Genomic DNA, 15,032 nt, shown 5'->3' with positions numbered 1-15,032 from the left:
TGAGTAAATATGTATAAATAACATTCAGAGGTTAGCTTCCTGGCTACACTCTGTAACCTAAACAGCTTCTCTCATCTTAATTTCCTGAACCCCTTTTTGACCAGAAAGTTCTTGGAACTATGAAACCAGAGGAAATAATTCAGGAACTAAACTCAAAAAGTACCTTTTGTGTGTTCATGGTTGTGTTTCAACCACAGCAGAAGAACATGTTTTTGTTTCTCTTTGCATTTATTCTACATTTCTATGATGTAATTCAGCCAACTTTTATCCAAAGCGACGCACATTTGAGAGTTAATACAACACAAACAAAGATGAAGTCAATAAACAACACGTGAGTCAGTGCCGCGGGTTAAATTGAGTCCATTAAGACGTCAGTGCTTTTAGGTACGAGCGGACAGTTTCAACAGTTTTTTTTTGATTAATTAATTTTTATCTGTGGAGATCAAGAGTGAAGGTGTTCAGTAAAGAGTTGGTCTTCAGTCTCTTCTTAAAGATTGATCAGGACTCATTGATCAGATGGAGTTTGGAAGTTGGTTCCACCACCTATACGGGCTCTACAGAGGAGAAGAGTCTGGTTTGAGATGTAGAGGCCTTCAGGAGGATGAGCCAGACGTCTTTCTCTGGAAGAGCGTAGTGGACGGGAGGGTTTGTGGACCTGAACAAAGGAGTTCAGATCAGCAGGAGCTGCTGTCTGTAGACAGAGACAAGGCTTAAATGTGATGCTGCTGAGACAAAAAAAAAATTAGGATAAATATATCTGTGCAAATGAAACAAGGGACAAATGCTCTTCAGAATCTATACACAAAATGAGAAAAAATCTATGTACAAATTTGGAAATATACTGAGTGCAAATGAACAAACAATGCAAATGATCTGAGTTCATAGACCATAGTTCAAATAACCTTCACAAACTATATACAAATTATTATTATATACATATTAGCAATTGGAGTCCTGTCGTTTTTATAGGCTAACCTGTGCACCAACTTGGACCCGGTGCTCCAAGACTGGACCCTCCTCAGTGTCTGCAGGACGAATGCTGATAGTGACCATGGCCTCACTCTGATGTACCTGAATAAAAATAAGACAATGAAGAAAATATGCATAAATAAATTAGTACATATTTATTTTAATTTCTGCATTAATTTCTCCAGTGGGTTTATAAACCTACCTTACATTTGCACATAGAGAAACACAGTCTTCTATCAGATCAGACACATACTCCTCCTGCAAACATTATTATGGTAATGTTATGTTATGTTAGTATGTTTGCTATATTTATGGTATCAGCACCTGAATTCTTATGCAGTGTATCTAAAATAAACAACACTATGACAAACTGCATGAAAGGCAAGTGTGATAAATCAGTACATATAACAGTTTACTTGCAACGTTTTTATTATTATTGAAAAGAAATAGTAGGTTACCGTTGGTGTATTCCTCCTTGCTACAACAGGTATCAGCGTCAGACTCCGGTTACTCCGGTGACTCCTCTGCTCCGTCGCCAGCGCCTAACAGTTAGTTTGAAAGGAAATGTTCCAAAGCCTCCTCGGTTGGATGCAGTCTCTTTGTCATGCTTTGTTTTGCAATGTTGTGGAAAATTATTATTTATATGTATAATTTGTTTGTTGTCTTTGCGGTTTGTTTACCCCGTGTCTAGCCGGTGACTGGCTGACGGTCTATTGAAATTTCCCAAAACACACATAGATTGGTGGAGTACGTGCCCGGGACATTTACATTTTTAACCAATTAAGAAACAGAGGGTGGGACTAAACTCACATAACATCTGTAATTGGCTCAGAGGATGAAATTACGTAGTTTCCTTGACGAATCAATGCTGCAGAATATGATAATAATAATAATAGATTTTATTTGTAAAGCACTTTTCATTGTTAAAAGCAATCTCAAGGTGCTACAGAGTACAACAAGATTAAAAACAGGTTAAAAGGCCAAAGCACAATGTTACATTTAATAAAAGGCTTTTCTAAAAAGAAAGGTTTTTAGGCCTTTTTTAAAAGAGTCTGTTGATGGCGTAACCACGGTTACTACGCAGCCCCTGCAGGGCCAAATGAGACAATTGTGATATCACTGAAAAGCTGAAAATGTCCACTTTAACATAATTTTTAAATCACATGGATGGGATTAAGAGTTCAGAAGTTATTAAACGTTTTAGAACGACAGCTATTTTTAGCCACGGGCGGCTGTCTCGGTCTTTAAGGGTTAATAGGCTGATATAATATTTATGTTTCACACAACGTCCCAACTTTTACTGAGAACGCCTCACTGGGTTGTGGGAAGGATGGGGGTTGGGACCCTGGGAACACTGGAAGGCTGAGAGACCGGTTGCTAAGCTGGGAAGGGTGTTGGGGGCGTACTCAACCCACAACCGTAGTTTGGTCCAAAGAAGATATACCGCCAAACAACAAAGAGGGAATTGGACCCCCGGACAACAAGACATCAAGACGTCTCTGGGAACAAACAACATGAACCATTAGTTCACAAGATTCAGCATTTTGTTCAGCCCATGTATATTATTAATTAATGGATATCATTGGTGGATAAACTTGTGACATGAAGATGTTTTTAGTTTCTTTCTCTTTCCATCAGCATGTTGTTGTTGTTCATGTTTTTCTCTCTGTTGATGGACTTCATATGGACTTCATAGATAACAGGACGTGTTGTTCTGTGTGTTCAGGCTTTCCGGCTGTCTGGTCTCAGGGGACGGCTGTGCTTCTCTGGCCTCAGCTCTGAGCTCCAACCCCTCCCACCTGAGAGTCCTGGACCTGAGCTACAACCATCCAGGAGACTCAGCACGAAAGCTGCTGGAGGATCCACGCTGCAGACTGGACACTCTCAGGTAGGACAGACTGACTGGACACTGTGGAGACAGAATGGACACTATGGACAGTAGGGTTGTCATGATACTAAAATTTTCAACTTGATACCGATACTCAGGAAAATATTCGATACCACAAGGATAAAAACAAAGACCCCAAAATTTAACAGAAATATTTTTATTAACAAGAAAAATGCAACATGTAAAAATTAACAGAGCCACAGGTTAAATATTTATCATAAAAAACAGTTGTGCAAAAAGAAACTGCAACTATGATACCAAGCTTCAGGTCTGAGGTAGTGCAAAAAATAAATGAATACAATAAACAATAACAATTAGAACAATATTTTGAGGTTGTATTCTGTGCACAATATTAGGCAAGCTTGATAAAAAAAAATAACAATAACTTAACTTAAGTGTTCCTTCCTTGGCTATGCTTTACACACAACAATAAACTAAACTAGAAAATTCCTAAAGAAATTTTGATTGTGTGCTTGCCTCTGGACCGTGACTCTCGTGGCTTATCAAAAGGGGCACGGATTAAACAGGGACTTTCTGCTGAGTACACTCACACCTCATACAAGTCTCTAGGACAAACGGTTCACTAGTTAGTAAAATGGGCGTGGCTTATCAAAAGGGGCGGGGTTATCAATCACCAGTTAAACAGGGACTCTATGCTGAGTAATCTGACATCTTATACAAGTTTCTAGGACAAACGGTTCATTAGTTAGTAAAAGGGGGCGTGGCTAATAAAAAGGGCGGGAATTAATGAATTATTGTTATGTAGAACTGAAAAGTGATGAACCATCATCATGCATGACAAGTTTGAGGCAGATTGGACAATGTATGGTCAAGTTATAAGGTCTCGTGTTTTATGAAGAAAGCCATGTCTGTTTACTGAGTAAACTGACAGTTATCAGTTAGAATGTCTGTGTTGGAGGGGGGGGGGGGGGGGGGCTTTGGTAGCTAAGCAACCAGGTGGCCAGGTGGAGTCGACCAATCAGAGCAGAGCAATCAACTGAAATTAACTGACGATGGAGACAGTTCCGTCAAAGTGAGCAGACAGAGGTCGACAAACTTGAAATTCTGGCCTCGAACAGAAAGCATTTTCGGCAAAACCATAATACCTATCATTGATCCGACTTCACTTTGAGCGTCCTGAGTTCTTCCTGAACATCTCCATATGTTTTTTTTTAAGAAAAATGAAAAAATAGCTTTGTTAGAGCGATTTTAAAAAACTGTTAAATTTTTTTTTTGAGAAATCTTCCTTCATTTTTAATATGGGAGCCGATGCGGCAGTTGGTGCATTTTGTTTGAGCATCTGTGCGTCCTGCGCCCAAACTATAACTCTGACAGCTTTACCAGAGGATTGTGAGTGAGAGGACAAATTTTCCTACGTTTCTATGTATAAATTATTTCTGTAGAGTGAAATTTGCGGCCTGGAGCGCAGTTTTCAAATTTATTTTTTGACAATTCTTTCTCTCCCTCTACACTCTGTTTGATGACTTCCCCACTCTAGACTCTCCATAGGGTTACATTGGGGGGATTTTTTGACGTGTTTTTGCCCAATAATTTGAAAACCGTATGTCGAAACCCTTAGAAAAGTCATAGCACACTTGTCATGGGCGAGCCGGTCGGTTTGATACCTTTTTTGTGTATGTGCGACCAAAACTCTGGGAGGAGTAGTCGACCGAAAAATGACACGGAAGAAACGGAAGATTAAAAATAAAACTAGAAAATTCCTAAAGAAATTTTGATTGTGTGCTTGCCTCTGGACCGTGACTCTCGTGGCTTATCAAAAGGGGCACGGATTAAACAGGGACTTTCTGCTGAGTACACTCACACCTCATACAAGTCTCTAGGACAAACGGTTCACTAGTTAGTAAAATGGGCGTGGCTTATCAAAAGGGGCGGGGTTATCAATCACCAGTTAAACAGGGACTCTATGCTGAGTAATCGGACATCTTATACAAGTTTCTAGGACAAACGGTTCATTAGTTAGTAAAAGGGGGCGTGGCTAATAAAAAGGGCGGGAATTTATGAATTATTGTTATGTAGAACTGAAAAGTGATGAACCATCATCATGCATGACAAGTTTGAGGCAGATTGGACAATGTATGGTCAAGTTATAAGGTCTCGTGTTTTATGAAGAAAGCCATGTCTGTTTACTGAGAGTAAACTGACAGTTATCAGTTAGAATGTCTGTGTTGGAGGGGGGGGGCTTTGGTAGCTAAGCAACCACGTGGCCAGGTGGAGTCGACCAATCAGAGCAGAGCAATCAACTGAAATTAACTGACGATGGAGACAAGTGAGCAGACAGAGGTCGACAAACTTGAAATTCTGGCCTCGAACAGAAAGCATTTTCGGCAAAACCATAATACCTATCATTGATCCGACTTCACTTTGAGCGTCCTGAGTTCTTCCTGAACATCTCCATATGTTTTTTTTTAAGAAAAATGAAAAAATAGCTTTGTTAGAGCGATTTTAAAAAACTGTTAAATTTTTTTTTTGAGAAATCTTCCTCCATTTTTAATATGGGAGCCGATGCGGCAGTTGGTGCATTTTGTTTGAGCATCTGTGCATCCTGCGCCCAAACTATAACTCTGACAGCTTTACCAGAGGATTGTGAGTGAGAGGACAAATTTTCCTACGTTTCTATGTATAAATTATTTCTGTAGAGTGAAATTTGCGGCCTGGAGCGCAGTTTTCAAATTTATTTTTTGACAATTCTTTCTCTCCCTCTACACTCTGTTTGATGACTTCCCCACTCTAGACTCTCCATAGGGTTACATTGGGGGGATTTTTTGACGTGTTTTTGCCCGATAATTTGAAAACCGTTTGTCGAAACCCTTATAAAAGTCATAGCACACTTGTCATGGGCGAGCCGGTCGATTTGATACCTTTTTTGTGTATGTGTGGCCAAAACTCTGGGAGGAGTAGTCGACCGAAAAATGACACGGAAGAAACGGAAGAATAAAAATAAAAACTAGAAACAAAATTCCAGGGAAATTTTGGAGTGCCACGGGACTACTGCCGGATGATTCTCGTGGTTTAAATCAGCAGTTAAACAGGGACTCTGTCCTGAGTTCACAGACACCTCATATAAGTCTGTAGGACAAACGGTTCACTAGTTAGTAAAAAGGGGCGTGGCTACTCAAAGGGGGCGTGGCTTCAATCACCAGTCAAACAGGGACTCTGTCCTGAGTCCACAGACACCTCATACAAGTCTGTAGGACAAACGGTTCACTAGTTAGTAAAAAGGGGCGTGGCTACTCAAAGGGGGCGTGGCTTCAATCACCAGTCAAACAGGGACTCTGTCCTGAGTCCACAGACACCTCATACAAGTCTGTAGGACAAACGGTTCACTAGTTCGTAAAAAGGGGCGTGGCTACTCAAAGGGGGCGTGGCTTCAATCACCAGTCAAACAGGGACTCTGTCCTGAGTCCACAGACACCTCATACAAGTCTGTAGGACAAACGGTTCACTAGTTAGTAAAAAGGGGCGTGGCTACTCAAAGGGGGCGTGGCTTCAATCACCAGTCAAACAGGGACTCTGTCCTGAGTCCACAGACACCTCATACAAGTCTGTAGGACAAACGGTTCACTAGTTCGTAAAAAGGGGCGTGGCTACTCAAAGGGGGCGTGGCTTCAATCACCAGTCAAACAGGGACTCTGTCCTGAGTCCACAGACACCTCATACAAGTCTGTAGGACAAACGGTTCACTAGTTAGTAAAAGGGGCGTGGCTTATCAAAAGGGGCGGGGTTATCAATCAACAGACAGGGACGCCATGCTGAGTAATCTGACACCTCATACAAATTTCTAGGACAAACGGTTCATTAGTTAAGAAAGGGGGCGTGGCTAATCAAAAAGGGCGGGAATTTATGAAATATTGTTATGTAGACAATCAGTGATGAGCCATCATCATGTATGACAAGTTTGAGGCAGATTGGACAGTGTATGGTCAAGTTAAAAGAGTTAACTGTTTTCAGTTAAAATGTCTGTGTTGGAGGAGGGGAGAGGGAGGGGGGGGAGCTTTGGTAGCTAAGCAACCACGTGGCCAGGTGGAGTCGACCAATCAGAGCAGAGCAATCAACAGAAACTAACTGTCACTGACAATGCTTTGCTAAAGTGAGCAGCCAGAGGTGGACTAACTGAAAATTCTGGCCTCGAACAGAAAGCATTTTTGGCAAAACCATAACACCTATCACTAATCTGACTTCACTTTGAGCGTCCTGAGTTCTTCCTGAACGTCTACATGTATTTTTTTTTAAGAAAAATGAAAAAATAGCTTTGTTAGAGCGATTTAAAAAAACTCTTACATCTGATTTTTTCAAAAATCCTCACGTGTTTTTAATATGGGACTCAATGGGGCAGTTGATGCGTTTTGGTGGCACTTCTCTGTGTCCTGCGCCCAAACTAAAACTCTGACAGCTTTACCAGAGGATTGTGAGTGAGAAGACAAATTTTCCTCCGTTTCTATGTAAAAATTATTTCTGTAGAGTGGAATTTGCGGCCTGGAGCGCAGTTTTCAAATTTATTTTTTGACAATTCCTTCTCTCCCTCTCCACTCTGCTTGATGACATCACCGCTCTAGAGTCTGAACATTCCGCGCAATACACACACATGGGAAAATCGCCCTCCCCATTAGTTTGGAAAAATGGAAATGTTTTCGCACTTCGTGCGAAAACTATACGTGCAATCGCTTTGAAATTTCACAGGACTAGAGTTAAATTCAGGCCCTACAACTTTCTAAATCGGTTCGGAATTTTACGAGCAACGGTTTGCGAATGGTGAGGCCCCAAAGTTGGCGCAATGCGTTCCGGATGGGCCGAAAAGTGCACGTTTGTGCACGTTGTGCGAAAACGTGCGCGCCGATCGCTAATAAAAGTCATTCCACACGATTCCCGATTAGGGCGCAACTTTTGACGTTTTTACTTTTCGCGATTTCTCAAAGCTGCGAGACTAGTTACACGCCAAAGTTTTTACGGAAGAATAATCTATATATAATAATAATAATAAACATGAGCAATATTAAGAGATGCCTCGTGCTTCGCACGAGGCACTCATCCTCACTGCTTGCAGTGAAGATGAGTGCCTCGCTGCTCAGCCGTGGCACTAATAAGCCCACGGAATAACAATTAGTGTGCTTTTGCAAGAAAAGCACACAAAACTAGAAACAAAATTCCAGGGAAATTTTGGAGTGCCACGGGACTACTGCCGGATGATTCTCGTGGTTTAAATCAGCAGTTAAACAGGGACTCTGTCCTGAGTTCACAGACACCTCATACAAGTCTGTAGGACAAACGGTTCACTAGTTAATAAAAAGGGGCGTGGCTACTCAAAGGGGGCGTGGCTTCAATCACCAGTCAAACAAGGACTCTGTCCTGAGTCCACAGACACCTCATACAAGTCTGTAGGACAAACGGTTCACTAGTTAGTAAAAAGGGGCGTGGCTACTCAAAGGGGGCGTGGCTTCAATCACCAGTCAAACAGGGACTCTGTCCTGAGTCCACAGACACCTCATACAAGTCTGTAGGACAAACGGTTCACTAGTTAGTTAAAAGGGGCGTGGCTACTCAAAGGGGGCGTGGCTTCAATCACCAGTCAAACAGGGACTCTGTCCTGAGTTCACAGACACCTCATACAAGTCTGTAGGACAAACGGTTCACTAGTTAGTAAAAGGGGCGTGGCTTATCAAAAGGGGCGGGGTTATCAATCAACAGTTAGACAGGGACGCCATGCTGAGTAATCTGACACCTCACACAAATTTCTAGGACAAACGGTTCATTAGTTAAGAAAGGGGGCGTGGCTAATCAAAAAGGGCGGGAATTTATGAAATATTGTTATGTAGACCAGGGGTTCCCAAACTTTTCCATGCCAAGGCCCCCCAAATAGCATTAGCTTCTGGCCGGGGACCCCCAAACCCACCGACAATGCTACAAAAAAACAAGTCCTCCACGGCAGGGCTGTTGGTCTTCTCCTTTGGTCTTTTTGTTATCAAAAACCTGTCCATTTTGCGCTAGCTAGCTACACGCTAGCTTGAGGAGCAGAGCAGCTTGATAACAACGGTCTACACAGATTATGATGTCGTCATGCCGAATTTGCAGCTGAACTTGAGAATCCGACGATTACGGCAGTTTACGTATTGTACGGTTCAGGACAAATGGTTATTAAAAAAATAAAATAAAAAAATTAAAAATATATATATTTTTTTTTTCTCATCTTCCCTCCAATTTTCTGAGGCCCCCCTAGCGCCCCCTGGCGGCCCCCCAGGGGGCCGCGGCCCCCACTTTGAAAACCACTGATGTAGACAATCAGTGATGAGCCATCATCATGTATGACAAGTTTGAGGCAGATTGGACAATGTATGGTCAAGTTAAAAGAGTTAACTGTTTTCAGTTAAAATGTCTGTGTTGGAGGAGGGGAGAGGGAGGGGGGGGGGAGCTTTGGTAGCTAAGCAACCACGTGGCCAGGTGGAGTCGACCAATCAGAGCAGAGCAATCAACAGAAACTAACTGTCACTGACAATGCTTTGCTAAAGTGAGCAGCCAGAGGTGGCCAAACTGAAAATTCTGGCCTCGAACAGAAAGCATTTTTGGCAAAACCATAACACCTATCACTAATCTGACTTCACTTTGAGCGTCCTGAGTTCTTCCTGAACGTCTACATATATTTTTTTTTAAGAAAAATGAAAAAATAGCTTTGTTAGAGTGATTTAAAAAAACTCTTACATCTGATTTTTTCAAAAATCCTCACGTGTTTTTAATATGGGACTCAATGGGGCAGTTGATGCGTTTTGGTGGCACTTCTCTGTGTCCTGCGCCCAAACTAAAACTCTGACAGCTTTACCAGAGGATTGTGAGTGAGAAGACAAATTTTCCTACGTTTCTATGTATAAATTATTTCTGTAGGGTGGATTTTGCGGCCTGGAGCGCAGTTTTCAAATTTATTTTCTGACAATTCCTTCTCTCCCTCTCCACTCTGCTTGATGACATCACCGCTCTAGTTTCTGAACATTCCGCGCAATACACACACGGGAAAATCGCCGTCCCCATTAGTTTGGAAAAATGGAAATGTTTTCGCACTTCGTGCGAAAACTAAACGTGCAATCGCTCTGAAATTTCACAGGACTAGAGTTAAATTCAGGCCCTACAACTTTCTAAATCGGTTCGGAATTTTACAAGCAACGGTTTGCGAATGGTGAGGCCCCAAAGTTGGCGCAATGCGTTCCGGATGGGCCGAAAAGTGCACGTTTGTGCACGTTGTGCGAAAACGTGCGCGCCGATCGCTAATAAAAGTCATTCCACACGATTCCCGATTAGGGCGCAACTTTTGACGTTTTTACTTTTTGCGATTTCTCAAAGCTGCGAGACTAGTTACGCGCCAAAGTTTTTACGGAAGAATAATCTATAATAATAATAATAACTAGAAACAAAATTCCAGGGAAATTTTGGAGTGCCACGGGACTACTGACGGATGATTCTCGTGGTTTAAATCAGCAGTTAAACAGGGACTCTGTCCTGAGTTCACAGACACCTCATATAAGTCTGTAGGACAAATGGTTCACTAGTTAGTAAAAAGGGGCGTGGCTACTCAAAGGGGGCGTGGCTTCAATCACCAGTCAAACAGGGACTCTGTCCTGAGTCCACAGACACCTCATACAAGTCTGTAGGACAAACGGTTCACTAGTTCGTAAAAAGGGGCGTGGCTACTCAAAGGGGGCGTGGCTTCAATCACCAGTCAAACAGGGACTCTGTCCTGAGTCCACAGACACCTCATACAAGTCTGTAGGACAAACGGTTCACTAGTTCGTAAAAAGGGGCGTGGCTACTCAAAGGGGGCGTGGCTTCAATCACCAGTCAAACAGGGACTCTGTCCTGAGTCCACAGACACCTCATACAAGTCTGTAGGACAAACGGTTCACTAGTTAGTAAAAAGGGGCGTGGCTACTCAAAGGGGGCGTGGCTTCAATCACCAGTCAAACAGGGACTCTGTCCTGAGTCCACAGACACCTCATACAAGTCTGTAGGACAAACGGTTCACTAGTTCGTAAAAAGGGGCGTGGCTACTCAAAGGGGGCGTGGCTTCAATCACCAGTCAAACAGGGACTCTGTCCTGAGTCCACAGACACCTCATACAAGTCTGTAGGACAAACGGTTCACTAGTTAGTAAAAGGGGCGTGGCTTATCAAAAGGGGCGGGGTTATCAATCAACAGTTAGACAGGGACGCCATGCTGAGTAATCTGACACCTCATACAAGTTTCTAGGACAAACGGTTCATTAGTTAAGAAAGGGGGCGTGGCTAATCAAAAAGGGCGGGAATTTATGAAATATTGTTATGTAGACAATCAGTGATGAGCCATCATCATGTATGACAAGTTTGAGGCAGATTGGACAATGTATGGTCAAGTTAAAAGAGTTAACTGTTTTCAGTTAAAATGTCTGTGTTGGAGGAGGGGAGAGGGAGGGGGGGGGAGCTTTGGTAGCTAAGCAACCACGTGGCCAGGTGGAGTCGACCAATCAGAGCAGAGCAATCAACAGAAACTAACTGTCACTGACAATGCTTTGCTAAAGTGAGCAGCCAGAGGTGGACAAACTGAAAATTCTGGCCTCGAACAGAAAGCATTTTTGGCAAAACCATAACACCTATCACTAATCTGACTTCACTTTGAGCGTCCTGAGTTCTTCCTGAACGTCTACATGTATTTTTTTTTAAGAAAAATGAAAAAATAGCTTTGTTAGAGCGATTTAAAAAAACTCTTACATCTGATTTTTTCAAAAATCCTCACGTGTTTTTAATATGGGACTCAATGGGGCAGTTGATGCGTTTTGGTGGCACTTCTCTGTGTCCTGCGCCCAAACTATAACTCTGACAGCTTTACCAGAGGATTGTGAGTGAGAAGACAAATTTTCCTCCGTTTCTATGTATAAATTATTTCTGTAGAGTGGAATTTGCGGCCTGGAGCGCAGTTTTCAAATTTATTTTTTGACAATTCCTTCTCTCCCTCTCCACTCTGCTTGATGACATCACCGCTCTAGAGTCTGAACATTCCGCGCAATACACACACATGGGAAAATCGCCCTCCCCATTAGTTTGGAAAAATGGAAATGTTTTCGCACTTCGTGCGAAAACTATACGTGCAATCGCTTTGAAATTTCACAGGACTAGAGTTAAATTCAGGCCCTACAACTTTCTAAATCGGTTCGGAATTTTACGAGCAACGGTTTGCGAATGGTGAGGCCCCAAAGTTGGCGCAATGCGTTCCGGATGGGCCGAAAAGTGCACGTTTGTGCACGTTGTGCGAAAACGTGCGCGCCGATCGCTAATAAAAGTCATTCCACACGATTCCCGATTAGGGCGCAACTTTTGACGTTTTTACTTTTCGCGATTTCTCAAAGCTGCGAGACTAGTTACGCGCCAAAGTTTTTACGGAAGAATAATCTATATATAATAATAATAATAAACATGAGCAATAATAAGAGATGCCTCGTGCTTCGCACGAGGCACTCATCCTCACTGCTTGCAGTGAAGATGAGTGCCTCGCTGCTCAGCCGTGGCACTAACTAGAAACAAAATTCCAGGGAAATTTTGGAGTGCCACGGGACTACTGATGGATGATTCTCGTGGTTTAAATCAGCAGTTAAACAGGGACTCTGTCCTGAGTTCACAGACACCTCATATAAGTCTGTAGGACAAACGGTTCACTAGTTAGTAAAAAGGGGCGTGGCTACTCAAAGGGGGCGTGGCTTCAATCACCAGTCAAACAGGGACTCTGTCCTGAGTCCACAGACACCTCATACAAGTCTGTAGGACAAACGGTTCACTAGTTCGTAAAAAGGGGCGTGGCTACTCAAAGGGGGCGTGGCTTCAATCACCAGTCAAACAGGGACTCTGTCCTGAGTCCACAGACACCTCATACAAGTCTGTAGGACAAACGGTTCACTAGTTAGTAAAAAGGGGCGTGGCTACTCAAAGGGGGCGTGGCTTCAATCACCAGTCAAACAGGGACTCTGTCCTGAGTCCACAGACACCTCATACAAGTCTGTAGGACAAACGGTTCACTAGTTAGTAAAAAGGGGCGTGGCTACTCAAAGGGGGCGTGGCTTCAATCACCAGTCAAACAGGGACTCTGTCCTGAGTCCACAGACACCTCATACAAGTCTGTAGGACAAACGGTTCACTAGTTCGTAAAAAGGGGCGTGACTACTCAAAGGGGGCGTGGCTTCAACCACCAGTCAAACAGGGATTCTGTCCTGAGTCCACAGACACCTCATACAAGTCTGTAGGACAAACGGTTCACTAGTTAGTAAAAGGGGCGTGGCTTATCAAAAGGGGCAGGGTTATCAATCAACAGTTAGACAGGGACGCCATGCTGAGTAATCTGACACCTCATACAAATTTCTAGGACAAACGATTCATTAGTTAAGAAAGGGGGCGTGGCTAATCAAAAAGGGCGGGAATTTATGAAATATTGTTATGTAGACAATCAGTGATGAGCTATCATCATGTATGACAAGTTTGAGGCAGATTGGACAATGTATGGTCAAGTTAAAAGAGTTAACTGTTTTCAGTTAAAATGTCTGTGTTGGAGGAGGGGAGAGGGAGGGGGGGGGAGCTTTGGTAGCTAAGCAACCACGTGGCCAGGTGGAGTCGACCAATCAGAGCAGAGCAATCAACAGAAACTAACTGTCACTGACAATGCTTTGCTAAAGTGAGCAGCCAGAGGTGGACAAACTGAAAATTCTGGCCTCGAACAGAAAGCATTTTTGGCAAAACCATAACACCTATCACTAATCTGACTTCACTTTGAGCGTCCTGAGTTCTTCCTGAACGTCTACATGTATTTTTTTTTAAGAAAAATGAAAAAATAGCTTTGTTAGAGCGATTTAAAAAAACTCTTACATCTGATTTTTTCAAAAATCCTCACGTGTTTTTAATATGGGACTCAATGGGGCAGTTGATGCGTTTTGGTGGCACTTCTCTGTGTCCTGCGCCCAAACTATAACTCTGACAGCTTTACCAGAGGATTGTGAGTGAGAAGACAAATTTTCCTCCGTTTCTATGTATAAATTATTTCTGTAGAGTGGAATTTGCGGCCTGGAGCGCAGTTTTCAAATTTATTTTTTGACAATTCCTTCTCTCCCTCTCCACTCTGCTTGATGACATCACCGCTCTAGAGTCTGAACATTCCGCGCAATACACACACATGGGAAAATCGCCCTCCCCATTAGTTTGGAAAAATGGAAATGTTTTCGCACTTCGTGCGAAAACTATACGTGCAATCGCTTTGAAATTTCACAGGACTAGAGTTAAATTCAGGCCCTACAACTTTCTAAATCGGTTCGGAATTTTACGAGCAACGGTTTGCGAATGGTGAGGCCCCAAAGTTGGCGCAATGCGTTCCGGATGGGCCGAAAAGTGCACGTTTGTGCACGTTGTGCGAAAACGTGCGCGCCGATCGCTAATAAAAGTCATTCCACACGATTCCCGATTAGGGCGCAACTTTTGACGTTTTTACTTTTCGCGATTTCTCAAAGCTGCGAGACTAGTTACGCGCCAAAGTTTTTACGGAAGAATAATCTATATATAATAATAATAATAATAATAAACATGAGCAATAATAAGAGATGCCTCGTGCTTCGCACGAGGCACTCATCCTCACTGCTTGCAGTGAAGATGAGTGCCTCGCTGCTCAGCCGTGGCACTAATAATAAACATGAGCAATAATAAGAGATGCCTCGTGCTTCGCACGAGGCACTCATCCTCACTGCTTGCAGTGAAGATGAGTGCCTCGCTGCTCAGCCGTGGCACTAATAAACATGAGCAATAATAAGAGATGCCTCGTGCTTCGCACGAGGCACTCATCCTCACTGCTTGCAGTGAAGATGAGTGCCTCGCTGCTCAGCCGTGGCACTAGCTAGAAAATTTCTAAAGAAATTTTGATTGTGTGCTTGCCTCTGGACCGTGACTCTCGTGGCTTATCAAAAGGGGCACGGATTAAACAGGGACTTTCTGCTGAGTGCACTGACACCTCGTACAAGTCTCTAGGACAAACGGTTCACTAGTTAGTAAAAGGGGGCGTGGCTAATCAAAAAGGGCGGGAATTTATGAAATATTGTTATGTATAAGTGGTCAGTGATGAACCATCATCATGCTTGACAAGTTTGAGGAAGATTGGACAGTGTATGGTCAAG

General features: G+C 43.0%; 1 protein-coding gene across 1 annotated transcript in view; it reads left to right on the top strand.

The window, feature by feature from the left end:
* Positions 1-15,032, top strand: part of LOC131993212 (NLR family CARD domain-containing protein 3-like) — a 40,508-nt gene that overhangs the window by 2,990 nt on the left and 22,486 nt on the right. The window contains exon 4 of the mRNA XM_059359000.1: positions 2,696-2,857. Within this exon, the coding sequence (XP_059214983.1) occupies positions 2,696-2,857 (162 nt within the window). The remainder of the gene's footprint in view (positions 1-2,695; positions 2,858-15,032) is intronic.

Source organism: Centropristis striata, chromosome 20, assembly GCF_030273125.1.
Source record: "Centropristis striata isolate RG_2023a ecotype Rhode Island chromosome 20, C.striata_1.0, whole genome shotgun sequence".
Taxonomy (NCBI): domain Eukaryota; kingdom Metazoa; phylum Chordata; class Actinopteri; order Perciformes; family Serranidae; genus Centropristis; species Centropristis striata.
Note: the sequence above shows the minus strand (reverse complement) of the source record. Positions and strands in the feature narration are given on the sequence as shown.